Genomic DNA, 17,325 nt, shown 5'->3' on the forward strand with positions numbered 1-17,325 from the left:
TACAAAATATCTAGAGAAAAGAAATGTTGTGAAATCTCCACTTGTGTGGGAGAAATTAGTAAGAGCTTGCTCCTTCTTAGACATGGGACACAATATTCTATGAATTATTTGAAAGTGATAATCTACAAATACTTGACAAAAAATAATCTGGCCAAAATAAACGTCACAAATATAACTAACCCTTTGCTATGAGCTGGGAATCAGACATCAATTTTCATATAAGTTGTGTGTAACTCAGTATCTCCAAAATCCTACCTTATGTTGCTCCAGTTGTTGATTCAGTTGATCAAGGAAAAAGTCTTTTCTCTCTTTCTCAACAGCCTCTCCAAAAACTGTGACAGAAGAACTGAAGAGAAAAAACGTTTTAAAGTTCAAGACTATACCATGCACCACAGAATAGGTTAAATGAACTACTGACTTACCATATGGTATGAAAAGTAGGCACAGAGCCACATGGCTACACATAGCTATATGGGAAAGTATCCTCCACATTCATTACTTCCATTGCTAGGTAGCTAACTAATCTAAATCCCCCGGTGCCCCATCCCAACATATTTACAGGCTAGCATCACCTTTTAGAGAAACAAATGGAAACACTTCACATTATAACACAAGATGAAAAGAAAAAGAAGAGATACCTGATATTCCCTGCTTGGTTATGGCTCACATCAACCTCAGATACTGAATATTCTTTCAGTTCTTGCAGTCTCTGATGCAGCAAAGTCAATTCTTCTCTGTAGTTTTCCTCAGCGACTCTTAACTTTCTTTCAAAGTAGATTCTCAGTTGTTCTAATTCAGCCTCATGCTCACTTTTTGTTTGCTGATGCTGCTCTTCAAATTTTTGCTTTAAATGCTCTATTTCTTCCACCTGTGATGCACGAGCCATGAGCTGCTCTTTCAGCTCTGGAATGGAAATAAAAACAATGTAAGTACTCAAGAGAGTACAACCACAAATAAAAATCAGCCATATCTTAGTTGTTGAGATAGTTGTAAAATGCTATTCCACAAGCAATAGGCAGAAGCCAAGGTAGGAAAAGGACAAAAAGCGTAAGAAGAAACAGTTCTCCAGATGGCTTAACTTCATAGGTGATGGTGACTTAAGGTTTCACGAATCTACACAGGATCAACTGAAGACAGAACCACATTTCATGAAGGAAAAAAAGGAAAAAAATGCAACACATACTTGGAGTGAAATTTTTCACAACCACACAAACAAGGAGTAAGAGCATTAAGTACACTGCTTACATCTGCTTAAGGCAGTAGCTGTTATGTAGAAGGATCAGAGGAATCAAGTGACAAGCCAGGATTAGTGAGAACACTAACAGCACAGGCAAGGGAAATCCAATCTTGCATAGGTAGGTTTTGGCTAGTCAGCAACGTCTACCAGTATGAAATTAACAGAGGAAAACATCTAATAACTTTGAAGTGAAAGCTCATTTTTAAATCTGAGCAGTGATCCAATTGTCCAGCTGCTGTGCTTTGGATCCACCACAGTAAGTCCTCAAACCAGTTCAAATGCATTCTTACATGATGACTTCAGTGGTGAAAAGCAGTGAAAAACCAGACACCTTTAAGAACCCCTCATACAAAGAGAGATATCCTCACCTGGAACACGAGCTTTCATCCTCAACCAGCCTGACTCACCACCTCAAGTAATATGAAGGAGAAACAGAAAGGGTACAGTGATGTCAGTGATTAGTCACATGGAAAATTGTTTGAAGGGTTAATAAAGATTAGGACTACAGAGATAGGATATTCAAGAATTCAAGAAAATTCTATGGAGTGGTATGAACATATGACCAAACAACAACAACAAAACACAAAAAAAAAACCACCTTCACAAAATCCAATTATACTTCAAAAGCTGTTTACAGAATCACAGAATTGTAGGGGTTGGAAGGGACCTCTAGAGATCATCGAGACCAACCCCCCTCCCCTGCCAAAGCAGGTTCCCTACACCAGGTCGCACAGGTAGGCGTCCAGGCGAGACTTGAATATCTCCAGAGAAGGAGACTCCACAACCTCCCTGGGCAGCCTGTTCCAGTGCTCCGTCACCCTCACCGTCAAGAAGTTCTTACGCACATTCGTGCGAAACTTCCTGTGCTGCAGCTTATGTCCGTTTCCCCTCATCCTGTCTCCACATACCACTGAAAAGAGACTGGCCTCACCGCTATGGCCGCCACACCTCAGATATTTATAAACCTGGATCAGGTCCCCTCTCAGTCTTCTTTTCTTAAGGCTAAACAGACCCAGTTCACTTAGCCTTTCTTCATAGGGGAGATGCTCCAGGCCCTTCACCATCTTTGTGGCCCTCCACTGGACTCTTTCCAAGAGATCCCTGTCTTTTTTGTACTGGGGAGCCCAGAACTGGACACAGTACTCCAGATGAGGCCTTACCAGGGCAGAGTAGAGGGGGAGGATCACCTCCCTCGACCTGCTGGACACGCTCTTCTTAATGCACCCCAGAATGCCATTGGCCTTTTTGGCCACGAGGGCACACTGCTGGCTCACGGCCAACCTGTCATCCACCAGGATGCCCAGGTCCCTCTCTGCAGAGCTCCTCTCCAGCAGCTCATCCCCCAGCCTGTATTGGTGCATGCAATTACAGTTACAGTAGTTAAAAAATTCTGAAATTTTCATAGAGTCATAGAACAGATGGGCCTTGATTGGAAGGGACCTCAAAGATCATTTAGTTCCAACCCCCTGCTATGGGCAGGGCTGCCAACCAGCAGTGCAGGAACCAGATCATGCTACCCAGGGCCCCACCCCATCTGGTCTTGAACACCTCCAGTGATGAGGTACCTACAACTTCTCCAGTTAGCCCAGAAAATTATGCTTAAAAAAAAATGGCAGAAAATTATGGTTAAAACAATAGGCAACGTAATACGTTTAGGCCAATCCAGTATAAGTAAGAATGCCACCTAATGTTACAATCTACGAAAGGCAACATACAGAGTCAGGGTTAAAATCATGCTGCCTATCTTTTTTAATTCTTAAAAATTACTTTTTCATTTATCATACATTTGCTATACGCATACAAGTGAGATATATTCTCACTTAAAGCAAAAAATGTCAATTCCAACTCCTACACTGTAAAGTTGTCTTTGTAAGTGTAATAATTTACATCAGAAATATTAAAATACATAAAATTCACATCAGATTTCAAACTGGAAAAAAGGGAGATTTAACAGGATCACACGGTTTTGAAATATTTCTGCCTTTTTCTTTTAAAATAAAGTAGCCTATCTTACCAACAAATAAAAGAAAAAAATCCTCACAGCTGCAACAAACCTCTCAAAGCCATCTGGATGGGCATACACTCCACTGGTTGAAACACGGTCTGCATGGCCAGCCCCAAAGAGTTATGGTCAGTGGAGTTTAATCCAGTTGGTACCCGGTCACGAGCGGTGTCCCCCAGGGCTCGCTACTGGGGCCACTTCTATTTAGCATCTTTATTAATGATCTTGAAGAGGGGATTGAGTGCACCCTCAGTAAGTTTGCAGACAACACCTAGTTGGGAGGGAATGTTGATCTGCCTGAGGGGAGAAAGGCACTACAGAGGGACCTGGATAGACTGGTTGGATGGGCCAAGATTAACTGTATGAGTTTCAGCAGGGCCAAGTGTTGGGTCCTGCATTTTGGTCACAACAACCCTAGGCAACCCTACAGGCTCTAGGAGGAATGGCTGGAAAGCTGCCTGATGGAAAGGGACCTTGGTGTACCAACAGACAGGTAGCTGAATGTGAGCCAGCAGCATGCCCAGGTGGCCAAGGCAGCCAATGGCATCCTGGGTTAGATCAGGAATGGTGTGGTAAGCAGGACAAGGGAAGCCCATGTATTCAGCACTGGTGAGGCCTCACCTCGAGTACTATGTTCAGTTTTGGGCACGTCAGTACAGAAAGGACATGGAGGTGCTGGAGCAGGTCCAAAGAAGGGCAACAAGGGTACGGAAGGGCTTGAAGAATGTGCCCTATGAGGAGAGGCTGGAGGAACTGGGGGTGTTTAATCTGGAGAAAAGGAGGCTGAGGGGAGACCTGATTGCTCTTTTCAAATATCTGAAAGGTGATTGCAGTGAGAGTAGAGTTGGTCTCTTCTCACTGGTGACAGTACAAGAGGAAAATGGCTTCAAGTTGCACCAGGGGAGGTTTAGATTGGATATCAGGAAGAACGTCTTTACAGAAGGGTTGGTTAAGCACTGGAATAGGCTCCCCATGGAGGTGGTTGAATCACCACTCCTGGATCTGTTTAACAAATCATGTCCCTGAGAACCACATCCAGATGTTTAGCAGAAGGTTGTTAGAGTAGTATGGACAGGTTGCGGTTGGATTCGATGATCCTTATGGTCTTTTCCAACCTGAGCAATTCTACGATTCTACATGGTGATCTTAAAAATCAAGTTTTCTCAATTGAACTTATAATCCTGTACTGAATTCAAAAGTAGCGTGTTAGTCCACTGACCTGGATTTTCTCCATTTTTAACGACATGACATTTATTTGAATTTGCAATTAAATTGTTTGGCTTTCACTAAAGATGTTTATAGTATGCAGGCTGGAGCAGAGAAAGGAATGGAAAACAAGTGAGCCATACCATGTTTTTTGACATTGCAGAACCAACTAGATATCCAATGCTGACTCACCTTTCACTTCACAAACCCATCACACACCCAATCACTAGGATGTGATGTGCTTCACATATCAGTGACCTAGTAGTGCATTTCTGGTACACAATTAAAATCCTTTCACACCAATAATACATACAACCACACAACCAAGATGAAACAAAATAAAATGCATAAATTTTGAGCATACCACTTAACTCCTGCCAATTTGCTCGGGTACTGCCAAGTTGAGACCGAAGCTGCTTGACTTCTTCTTGTGATCGAGTCTTGAATTCTTCACACACGATCTGAAGCTTTTCCAGCTATGGAAAATGAATTTCATAACAATATTTCATTAAAAACTTTTTTTTTTTTTTTCCCAATTCCTTACTTTAAATGCAACATATACAACGATATATCAGAACAAGGTGGAAACATTAGTGACATCAAAATATTCACATCCTGACCCAGGTTACCTGAGATAATGAGTAGCGCTTCACTATTAGATGTAGTATTTTAAAAGAGGGATTTGCTCCCTCCTGATGCCACAGTTAACACTGCGCGCAAGAATCAAGTAACAAAAATCAAGTAGTAAGAAACACAAAAATCAGAAAAATCAAGAATATCACCTTTATTAAGGTGCCACTCCTTAATACAGAGGAAGGAATGGCACCAAACTGCAGAACAGCAGTTGCATTCAAAAGATTTTTAATTGCTATAGAAGGTCCCAGAGTATGCACCTGCTTTATGAGTGTGCTTTAGATTTTTATTTAAACCCCTAAACACAGTTACCCAAATGATAACATGAGTATATAGTATACACACACTAATCAATTATTCAATGCAAAGAAATCCTCTTTACCTCCTCCTGTAGATTCTGTTCTTTTTCTTGGCTTTCTATCTTCATATCTTCTAGGAGTTGGTTATGTTCAGCTTGCAGTTGTTTAGTTAACATTGTGATTGCTAACTGGTGCTGTTTCTCCAAATCTACACATTTCTCTAAAATTGAAAATGAGTTCTGTTACACCATCATCCTGGCTGACAAGTAACAACCCTGTACCTGTGTGACTAAAATAGGAATAGCGCATATCCAGACCACAATGCTGGCTTACAACATTTCCTGTAGGATTCACAACAGTAAAACCCTTCTCAGTAAAGGTGTCACTACTTTCAGATCACTACAAATATCTTGAAAAATAAAGGATTTCAAAGTTTAAGTTTCTAGTGCTACCACAGTTCTCTATATAACACAGTTAGTCAAGAAGTAACCAAACAGTAATGTCAGAGAGATGAGCACCTGCTCTCTGCATATACAAGAAGCATTCTGAACTAGAAGCACATTTACTTAAAGGGAATCAAAAATTTCTTCATGGCCTACAAACACAGAATTTCTCCTACAACTACAGCCAGCAGTGAGAAATAAAAGAGATGACTTGGAAGGACTGGAGAGGCTTGTGCTATGTCTCAGTGCTGAGCACTCTCTGAACCCTGTAAACGTGCTATTACTTCATTCAGTCAACAAATCTTGGTCTGTCAGAAAACACCTGCAGTAAACTGATTGTTTTTCCGCCATGGTATTCTGCAAGAGATTCACATTACCCTCACAGAACAAACTTTACAGACATGGGTTCATGGAAACCTAGTAAAGTCAGTGCAGACTGGGGAGAACAAGCCATTTCTAGAAATATCCTCACAGCAGCCAAAGGCCATCCAAACACAGTGAAAGCATCAGGCCTATGGCACACAGGAAAGGCCACCCTTCACTTCTCAAACTCAGTCCTGCTGCTTGTCAGGTGGCATCAGAATTCCAGCAGTGGCAGCACAGTATTCTCATTCGTTTGAGGAAAATATTTCCCGCATCTCTCACTGACATAGGGTCTTGGAGGCTCAACTACCTGATGAGATATCTGTCTTCACTTCATGGTATATATATCTTGTGGATCCTTCTCATGCAGTTACTGACAACAAGCGCAAGTAAACCACGATTCCAGTAAATGCATCAAATTTTCAAAGCCTATCGAAGCTCTTCACAGTTCTATCTCCTATCTGCACGTCAGCAAAGAACATAGCTGGTTAAGTACTCATCATTAAATTACTTTTAAAGATAATAAATACTCCAATTACGCTAGTCTTAAAAGTGTCACTTACAGAACAGTATTTCAAAAAGATGTCATTCCATCAAGTTGTAACTACTAAGAATCTGAAGGCACGCATTTTAGTTTGAAGAAGTTTCCATGAATATGAGCAGAAATCTTGATTAGCCTAAAACTGGCTTTAATCTGTCAACAAAACTCCTTTAATACTTTCAAAGGAAAACATCTGTCCAGTGCAAGTCAAAATTCAATGCAGTTATGTGAATTTTAAAAATATTTCTCACTTAGTTCCTATTTTCAACAGTCTCATACCATCAATCCAGTTCTTGTATGAGGGTATGTTTTGCATTTGCCTTTTTGTATGGATAGCTTTGCTACGGTTGGATAAAGAAACCTGCTTTTCAGATCATGGCACCTACTTTCAGATTGTTCCTTCTCAAGAGAAAGAAGTCCCAGCTCTGCTTTGACTTTTTCTAATTCCATTTTCAGAGTTTTCTGCAGCTCTGCTATTTCAGCGTGATGTTTTTCAGACAGCTCCTCACACATGTATTTTAAACGTGTTTCAGACTCCAACTCCCAGTCTCTTTTAAGAGTCTAAGACAGAAGGATATGTGCATTATTAAAGCAAACACATTTAGCAAACATCAGGTATGTGGGGATTTTTTCCCCTTTATATTCCATTTATTTGTCCACTACAATAAATACGTAGTAAACATGGTACTTCTTCCAGTTCTGGTTTACTAAAGGAAGTTGTTTTTTTTTCCTCCCTCTATGAAGAACAGAATTTGTACCTCTAATATCTGGATATGTTTCTCTTCCATTTCCAACTCTATTTTCTTTCTTTGATCAACTGTGAAATAAAAATTCTTAGTATTAATAGATATATATAAAATATTATGTTTAAATGACAAGTAAAATATAGATGAACATTTTCAACATCGAACTTGGAGCTTGAGTAGGTAGACCCTAGCATGTTATGCTGCTGCATGCCTCTCTAAACCCACTGTTATGTTATACACCAGTAATTCCCTTTCATTTTAGAAAGTGATAATTCCCTAGCAGTTGTAACTGCTAAGACAAGCCTGGAGGCTAAGGACAGCTTAATTAGTAAAGCAATGTCTAACTAAGCCTACACAGATAGTATGACACTTTAAAGAAGTATATGAACTACCTTCCTTTTTCCACACTTGTAAATTCAAATGCCCATCACTGTCATTTTAGGCAGCAGTATTCCACTGCATAACGCCTAAGAGATACAATCATCTCTGTCACCAGAGACATAGCAGAAGAGCAGCAGACAGCAGCAAGTAGGAAACTTTTTTCAAATGTCTTCTAAAAATGCATGGGAAACAGAGTAGAAGACAGATGCTATTATGTGCTTCATTTTCACTGACAGCTTCCCAATTCATTCCTTGTTTCCTTATAAATTCTGACTCAGCCTCTCTGCAGGTCCATAAGAACCCTAGAAAACTCTCTTTTTCTCAGCTTTCAAGTACTGTTGCCTTAGCTTTAAACATCACTTCAAGTTTCTCAGTGGGAAATGAGACTCCAGAGACTGAGGTAATATCAGCTACCCAGCCAGTGGTCAAATAGAGAAAGAAATTTCATCTACAAAATAAGAATGTATGAGTTCTCACAGGAGTTAGGGACATGTCCAATCACCACTTCCCTGAAAATTTCCTCTATCCTTCCAGATAACAGCATCTACAGTGCTAACATTTCTCCTGCATCATCTAATTTTAGATTCCCTTCGATCCTTGTATTCAAGCATTTCTAAGTGGTTATGTTCAACTTACAGTACCAAAATGAAGATTAACATCACTGATCCAGAGAACTTTGTTCAGACCCACTCGTACTCCAAAATCCCACTAACCCAGCAGTTCTGTATATTACTTATGCTCTTCTGTTCTTGGGTCAAAAAGCCACCAAAAAAAATTTCTTCCTCTCAAGAAAGGAGAACTAGAGAAAAATTTCCTACAAGTTCTTCAGTAAATAGCTGCAGACCTCACCTTTCTCCAGAAGTTCCTTAAGCCCTGCCATAATGTTCAGAAATGGTTCTCTGATCTGAAAAGGGGTAAATACTCCCAAAATGCACACAGAGCCATCAGCAGGGCTCCAGTATTGATAGCTGTGGCTTTCCTCCTGGTTCTCACACAGAACATCTGGTACAAGTTCACACTGAGTCTTTCAGATCCTTTCCAAGTCCTTTCACTTACTTTTGAAACCAACGAGTGGGCAAGGCAGTAACTTTTTACACATCTTGTCAGAAACACTACAGCAGTCAGTGCTGACTTAGGGCAATAAAAACCCTTAAGAAACATGAATAAGAGCTCTACTCTTTGCACCAAGTGAACTATTTGGGACAGCCCTGTCTAACGCTTCCTGAAAGCAACTAGTTCAGTATACTGCTGTTTTACAGACATAACTGCAAAACATGCACATAATTGAAGAAGAGTTAAGGTTAGGCCTGGATAACTTTATTTTTGACTTCAAGTTTAATCCTGCACATGCAAGTCTACCCACTATACCTATTCTAGGCAATATCAGCCTTCAACCATAAGGCCAACTCTACATCATGATGAAAACCTCCGAAGGCAGAATAATACTGATTGAATTTCAATCTCTCTCCTGTTATTCCCAAATCTAATACCTAATTCTTGCTGATACTTTGATGTTAGGTCTTCTTTTTCCTTCAAACAACGTTCTTTAATTTTCTCCCCCTCCAGCTGATGGCGGCTTTGTAGAAGTGCTATCTCCTGAGCACGCTTATCATTGAGCATCTCCCGTAGCTCCACAAGTGCAGTTTCCTTTTCTTTCCTCAAGTTAGACTGAGTAAGCTCAAGCTGAGAGGTGTGCAAGTTATTTAAGCTTAGACGTAATGCTTCCAATTCAAGACTGTGAAGTGTCTGCAATGGAGAAGAAAAAACATTTTAGCTTCTCCTCCAACAGCAGGTGTTCACTTTTTTTTTCCATAATCGGTTTCAGTTTGAATTGCTTTCAACTGCTAGCACCTCTAAGTTTTGCTTTTCTGTACTTGAAAAGTGTTTCATCATGGCAGAGACAGAACTGACTTCTGTTACAGTGAGATTTACCAACAATTTTCAGCGCAAAGTAAGTTTTCCTTATCCGCTTCTTAACTGCAACTCTAACAAAATACCTTCCATACGTCCATTCTTGTACAATCTTTGGAACAGAGCACATGCACATCCCATTCCTTCACTGTCTGTTACAGAATTTCTCTTGTAACTGTTAATAACATGGTACATAGCAAGGTTCTAAAGTGGTATTGGAAATGTGGAAACTAAATTCAACTAAAATGGTGAATATCCATCAATTAAAACTGGCAGCCAAAACATATTGACTGAAAATTTGTAATTCCTAAATAACCTAAACAGTACACCAGCATCTTGCACTTAGACCTCGACTAGAAATAGTCTTTCCACTTTATATTTAGTGGAAGAGTTTAAAAAAAAAAAAAAAACAACAAAAAAACAACAACAACAACAACAAAAAACAGTAAATACTTGGAAGTCAAGTTCGCATACTTCAATTTCGCACAAAAGCAATTATTCAACAAACGTAATTAGTGGGATAACTAAAATGTTGGGGTTTTAAAATGTATACATTTATTTATTAAACTTATAAAGAGAACAAAAATCAAAGCATTCAGTTTCCTTTGAAATTAATGTTAAAATACAACCACAGAAGATGACTTTGAAGAGCTCCTGCAGAAAAAAAACTATTATCACTCACCAAGGAAATATTTGGAATTCTATTACAACATTATATAAAATAGCATGCCTAGTATGGACAAAAATTACAGACCTTTCCCTTCGCAATGAATATAGTAATTGCTGTACTTATTTATATTACCTGTGATTGGAGCTGGGCATGCTCAATCTCTGCTTTGTGTGTGGCTGCCATTTGCTGCTGAAGTTCATCCAACAACTGTAGCTTTTCTTTATTAAGTTCAGCACGGAGCTCCTCCATTTCCTCTTTATGTTTAGTAATAAGTTCAGAAATTTCACGGTCATGCTCTCGTTCATGTACCTGCACAGAATGCTCAGATAAAGGGCTTTCTTCATAACACTGCTGGTTAAGCCCCACTATAAAGTTACTGATTGAAAATTCTCCTTTCTCCCAATCCCAAATCAAAGACAAAACAGAAGAAAACAATTGATAGCTTTTTCCATCTCTGAAACATTTATACCGCTTAGGTGACAAACAATGCAGAATGAGTTCATTTTTCTGAAATAAACTTGATTGCACTATTTATCTTTTTTACTAAAGCAAGCTGTTCTACTCTTTCTTCTTCCAACTTCTTTTGCATTTCAACTTTATCTTTTATTTCAGCATTTAATTCTTCTATCTGAAAACAGGGATACAAACATTTGCAATGACTACTTTTAAGTATTACAAAATCCAAAACCTGCCATTGCTGGTGTTGCCTACCTCCTTCTTGTGTGTCAAACTCAGTTTAGTTAATTCTGCAAGGTGCTGAGTCTCCATTTTAACAATTTCCTCCTTATAATAATTCATCATCTCAGACTGTGCCTTCTTTGCATCTTGCACAGACTGAAAGGATTCCTGCAAGTAATTTTCAAGCTCCAAATGAACCCTCTTCAAATGAGCTATTTCTTCAATTAATTGGCTTTCTTTCTCACCGTATTCAGTACTTTTTGCCTTTATTTCAGCATGAAGTTTATTAATTTCCATGTTGTTGAAGCTCAACCTATCCTCATATCTTAGTCTTTCACACTCCTGTACTTCTTTGACATTTTGCACTTCAGTATTAACTTCATGTATGTTTTTCTCAAGATCTGCTATGACACTAGCATTTGCTGCTAATGCTTCCTCTGCTTTTACTAGATCCTTCTCCATGACTGATAATCTCTCTCCTAATGCTGTTTTCTCCTTCACTAAGAGTGCTAAGTCTTGCTCTTTGTTATTGATTTCTGCTTTGAGCAACTCCTGTTCTTTTAGTATTGTCTCTTCCAGTACAGTTTTCTGACCAAGCAGCTCTGTTATTCTCTGGTTTTCAGCCTTCTGAGCTGGTTCTGCATTCGATCCCTTTGACTTTGCAAAGCAGCCAACTGACGTCCAAAAAGAGTCTGTACTTCACTTGTTACAGAATCAGAAGCTATTTTCTGCTCTTGAACTTCTTTCACTAACTGCTCCTGAGTTCGCAGCTGCACCATCAACATTTCTTTTTCCTCCTGGAGGTCTTTTATCATTTGTTGCCAGGTAGAGGATTTAGATACTTGTGCTAAATGTTCTGTGACACAGTAAGATTGGCTTTCATCCTCACCCTGTTGCTTTACTAGGAGATTTATTTCATTTTCAAGTTCTTTCTCCCTCTCTGTTTTCTGAAGAAGTTGTTCTTCACAACATAGCCGTGCTTCACGTTCCTTATTCAGTTCCACATTAATTTCACAGAGCTCAGCTATCATTTTTTTCCATTTTTCAACAGCTTCTTGGGACTCCTGATGAGATTTCTTCAAGGTTGACTTTTTTTGTGGAGCTGCTCAGTTAGCTTCACACATCTCTCTACTACACAAGCTCCCTCATCACCCTTTACGTCATCATAGTCACTTATTTTGTTTTGCAGAGGGGAGCCATCTGACAAAAGTAAAATGAAGGCTTCTGCTTCCACCTTTGTCTCTTCAAATGTCTCTTTCATCAAGGTGGAAGTTTAATTGAGGATGTTTAAAATCTGTGCTTGGATCTGAAAGCACACTACTGTCTAACCCAAACCTACTGCATTTATTGTCTTCAGTGGTATAACCTTCAGAACAGCCTGACACATATGACTGCTCTGGTCTCTCTGTGAAGACAAGATATTTTGATAGAATCTCTTCATCAATGAAAAATCCTAGTTCTGGCAACAGTTCTTCAGACAAGTGATCTCCACTACTTTCATTATGCTCTCCGATCTTTGAACACACAGTTTCTTCTGATTCATCCCTTAATGAATCTATTCTCGGTTGACACTGGAAATTTAGTCTGTCAGGATCTAGCTCTTCTCTAAATTGGCGTGGTTCATTCAGCATCTCCTCAAGCTTCACTGTCTGCAACTCCAATATATCTGGTAAAGTTTGCATTTCCCTTAGGTTTTTATTGGAGACAGATTCTTCATCATGCTTTTGCTTTGCATCTTTACTTTCTTCAGCCTTAAAAAGTTGCTTTTTATTTAATTCACGTATAAAATAATTTAGTTTCTGAATCTCTTCATTCAAGCGCTATTTTTCCTGTTCAAATTGCTGGCCTTCATTGACCTGCTCTTCTGCCTTTGAAAGTTGAAACTTAAGATCACTAATTAAAACTTTGTATTGAATCTCAACCTCAGTCTTTTCTCTCTGGAAGTTTTCCTGCTGATGTTTAAGTTCCTCTCTCAAATTTTCTTTACTAATTTCAGATTCACTAAGACAATTATTTAAGTTAACTATTATTCTATTTAAATTCTGAATGTGCTCTTCAGAATTCAGAGCAGAGAGTTCTTTTCTTAACTGTTCAAGTTCACTTTTATATTTTAAAATCATTTCTTCTTCATATATCTGCTTGGCTTCTGCAATCTCTTTTCTATGACATTTCTCCAGCTTAGCCTTCAAGTGCTCCAACTGTCCGCAAACATCCTTTTCATGATTCACTTTCAGTTTTTCAATATGTTACTGTTCTTTCATTTTGGTTAAGGCTATTTCATTTTTTAATTCTGTTATTTCTGAGTCCCGGAGAGAAAGAGTATGTTGTAGTATAGACAAATTGAATCTTTCTGATGCCAGTAGATCCTGGAGACTTTTAATACAGTCGTCTTCTCCTATGCTTTCATATAGCTGTTGCATTGTATCTTTCATACCCTATTCCGTTAGGGCAAGCAGATATTCCTTATCTTTGGTATTCTTCAAAATAAAATATTACATATGAAATTTACCACTGAAATATGACATGTTTTAAGTTCCTTAAGTCTCATGTTTTTCACATCTCTTCACAATTAACATTTCCCCTTAAGTATAGAGAGTAACATTGGCCTTATGAACAAATTATATGTTCAGTGCAGGCTCTTCCTCCAAAAAGAAACTTACCATAAATAACTACTACTAAATAGAACTCATAACAGTAAGAGTACTTTAAACAATTTTACCTTTTGAGAAGATTCAAGCTGTACCTCCAGGTCATGAGCTTTCTGATGCAGCATCTCCAAACGTGCATTTTGTTCTTGGAGACTGTTCTGAAACAAGGACATTTGCTGCTGGGCTTCTAATACCTCTTTCTTCCCAGAGCCTTTATTCTTCAGCATCACATTAACCTGAACACATAAGTTTACTCCCAGTCAGAAGAAAGTCTATATAAGAATAACTCGTAAACTAATCCCACTGTATGCATAAGACGTATTGTATTTGTTGAATACAGATTTATTCTATGTATCATCTTCCATTCTCAGTGAATAAGTACAGTCTTAAAAAGTCACACAACAGATAACATGTTTGAAAGACTATTAGTTACAGCAAAGTATAATGTTAACTAATTCACTTCTACAAAGCCCCAGAATGAGACAGGACTTCCAGTGGACTGGACATTTTGGTAAGAAATCAATGAACACAGCCTTTTCTGCAAAGGATTTCACAGTGAATACTAAAGGCTTTTTTTGCTCCCACTCACCCAAATGGTTAAAAAAAAAAAAAAAAAAGCATTTTTCTAAAAACTTTGCTGAAGCCAAGAAAATATCAATACGCTCAAGCCAGCATTAGTACTTTCACTTATCACCAAGCTGGTCAAAGCTCAGTTAGAGCTGAAGCTGACCAGTACTACGAGGGACAATAAAAAAGATTTTTTTAAATACATTAACAAGAAGAGGACCAGAGAGAACATTGGGCGTTATTTGATGAGGATGGTCACCTTACAAACATAGACATAGACAAAGCAGAAATGTTTAATGTCTTCTTTGCCTCTTTCTTCAACATCAATCATCAGCTCTAGGACCCCAGGAGCACTGAGTTGGAGGACTGTGACTGCAGTAGTAATCAACTCCCAGCCAACCCTGAACTTATGTGGAATTTTCTGGTCCACATAGATGCATACAAGTCCATGAGATCCAAAGTGATTCCTCCCAGGTACTCAGAGAGCTGGACAATGTCATCGCAAGGCCTTGCTCAATTCTTTTTCAGTCTTAGGAATCTAGAGAAGTCCCAGTTTCCAGTCATTCCAATTCCAATTGCGTTATTCCAATTTTCAAGGGCAAGAAAGAAGACCCTGGTAAACTTAGACCTGACAGTCTCACTTCAGCGCCTGAAAAAACTATGCTGATAGGTACTGAAAAAACACCTGACAGGCAGTGAGGTCATTGGTAACAGCCAACATCAGCTCATGAAGAGAAGGTTCTGCTACACTAAATTTATTTCTTTTTATGACAAGGACACCCGTCTAGTGTGACCAAGAGAAGCTAGTTGATGTTATTTTTTTGGATTTCAGTACAGCTTTTATTACTTTTTCTCCCAGTATCCTTCTGGACAAGATTCCCAGCATACAGCTAGACAAAAACATCATGTGATGAGCAAGCAATTGGGTAATGGGTTGGGCCCAAAGAGTTGTATTAAAATAGAGTTACATCAGGCTGGTGGCCTGTGACTAGCAGGGTTCCCTAAGGTTCCACTGTAGGACCAGTTCTCTTTAATGTTTTCATAAATGACTTGGATGTAGGTCTAGAAGGTGCTCTGAGCAAGTTTGTTGATGATATTAAATTGGAAGGAGCTGGTGACTCCATTGAGGCTGGAGAGGCCTCAGAAAGAGATCTAGACAAATTCAAGAGCTGGGCAACAACCAACAATGCAAAGTTTAACAAGAGCAAGTATCACTGGATTCTGTAGGAAAAGAAGGAGCAACTCTGGCTTTCCATACACACTGGGAGGATTAGATGCTGGAGCATACTCCACTGAAATAAGTCTCAGAGTCACAGTCAAACGCAACTTAAACATGAGTCAACAGTGTGTCAAGTCAGCCCAGAAGGCCAACCATACTCTAAGGTGCATCATTGGTAGTCAGTCAAACAAAGTGATTGTTGTGCTCTACACTGCACTGGTACAGCCTCACCTTGAGTACTGTGTGCAGTTTGGGGTACCACAAGGCAAAAAGGACACAAAACTACTAGAACAGGTATGTCCAACTCAGCCAACAGGCTACACGTGGTCAGCCCATTCTGCAGCCAACCCCTGCCCCACAGCCTCACAGCAGTGAGTCTTCCCCACAGAGCAGCCTGGCCATGTCCCAGGCACACAATGATTGCTCAGCAATAACCAAACATCAGTGTGCAACTGGCACTGGTGCTAACTCAATTATGGTAAATAACTATGCATTTTCATACATCAGATACATACAGTCCTGTGAACAGAGAAAAAATATGCATCCATGCTTTCCATTTTGATAAAGGAATTTGAGAATGAACTTCAAGATTTCTAAAAATAAACAATCAATTTCTAATATATTTTCTACTCCATTTTCAGTAACATAAATTCATTTATCTGATCATGTCTCTTTACCAGACTTTTATAACATCTGTCTTCCGAGCGAAAGAGATCCCTTGCTTCACAGTCACGCCTTATTCATGTATGTATTGCTTTTCAACAGTACATACATTTGTGAACAAACATTTTCAAGGATGAAGTACAGGAAGAATAAAATTTCATCAAAAATCTCTGAACACCTTGAGACCTCACTAAGAATTACGATCATTTCCATCAAACCAGGCTGATGTTTCACAAAAACAAGGTCAAATATCCCACTAGTTTTATGTTTTTGTTGCTCTCCTTTATGTTTTAATAATAATTGTTTTAAAAGTTTTGTTATATACATTAGCTATCTTATAAATTTTATGCCGACTCCAAAAGTAATGCCTCCCATTTAATTATGTTGGCCCACACTATCACAGATGTTGAAATGGCAGTAGTATCCTACTGATTTTCTTACGACCATAGCACACAGGCTCTTGCTCATGGCTGACAAAAATGAATAGCTAATGGTGGTGACTGAAAAACAGTGTTTTGTAAGCTGAGAATTTGCTCTACCAAAGCACTGCATTTCAAGCCTTGCCCTGAAATCTTTTCCACCTCTGCAATGCAAACTGAACTAAGAGGTATGCGATAAGTGTGAGATGTGGTGGTTTTTTTTTAATGTTAATATTGCAAACACATTTGTTTTTATTCACTCTTTGTAACATAGTTAAAATCAGGAAGGAGCACACCTGATGTAACTGAAGTTGTAAGCCATGGATCTGATCAGCTACATGCGAAGCCTCTTCCTGCAAGTCATCCCAATCCTTTCTTGTTTGTTGAAGGCAGCTTGTTAGTTTCCTTATAACTTCATTCTGCTCTTGAACAGTTGTTTCCTACATGATGCACAAGAAATTTCTGAAATGAAGACATGCTTATACTAGGAACCCTCTAAGTTTGCTTAACACAAAGACAATAACGTCTTTGTGTAAACCCAATATGGTTACATGGAAGACTTAATAAGCTTGCGTGATAGGAACAGAAATATTTCTGTTAAAACACAATGGCAGGATGATGAAAGAAATCTTCTGTTAATTGCAAAGAGATGAAGGTAATTAGAACTGCTCTGTGTTTTTTTTGAGCAAATGATAAGAT

The 17,325-nt window shown here is 38.9% G+C and overlaps 1 protein-coding gene across 12 annotated transcripts in view; it reads right to left on the reverse strand.

Annotated features, from left to right (window-relative positions):
• PCNT (pericentrin) overlaps window positions 1–17,325 on the reverse strand; it is a 95,182-nt gene that overhangs the window by 67,983 nt on the left and 9,874 nt on the right. For 9 of the 12 annotated variants that reach the window (XR_002116428.2, XM_085227999.1, XM_019616813.2 and 6 more), the window contains exons 5-15: window positions 16,923–17,066; window positions 13,830–13,994; window positions 10,565–10,741; window positions 9,342–9,597; window positions 7,483–7,541; window positions 7,111–7,285; window positions 5,461–5,597; window positions 4,810–4,921; window positions 1,606–1,647; window positions 639–903; window positions 256–346 (exon numbers count right to left, since the gene is read on the reverse strand). Coding sequence is in view for 11 of the 12 variants with exons in the window: in XM_085227999.1 (XP_085084125.1) it covers window positions 256–346; window positions 639–903; window positions 1,606–1,647; window positions 4,810–4,921; window positions 5,461–5,597; window positions 7,111–7,285; window positions 7,483–7,541; window positions 9,342–9,597; window positions 10,565–10,741; window positions 13,830–13,994; window positions 16,923–17,066 (1,623 nt within the window). In the remaining variant the exon portion in view is untranslated. The remainder of the gene's footprint in view (window positions 1–255; window positions 347–638; window positions 904–1,605; window positions 1,648–4,809; window positions 4,922–5,460; window positions 5,598–7,110; window positions 7,286–7,482; window positions 7,542–9,341; window positions 9,598–10,564; window positions 10,742–13,829; window positions 13,995–16,922; window positions 17,067–17,325) is intronic. The other 3 variants (XM_085228001.1, XM_019616816.2, XM_019616815.2) reach the window with 1 other exon arrangement.

Source organism: Meleagris gallopavo, chromosome 7, assembly GCF_905368555.1.
Source record: "Meleagris gallopavo chromosome 7, MGAL_WU_HG_1.1, whole genome shotgun sequence".
Classification (NCBI taxonomy): Eukaryota; Metazoa; Chordata; class Aves; order Galliformes; family Phasianidae; genus Meleagris; species Meleagris gallopavo.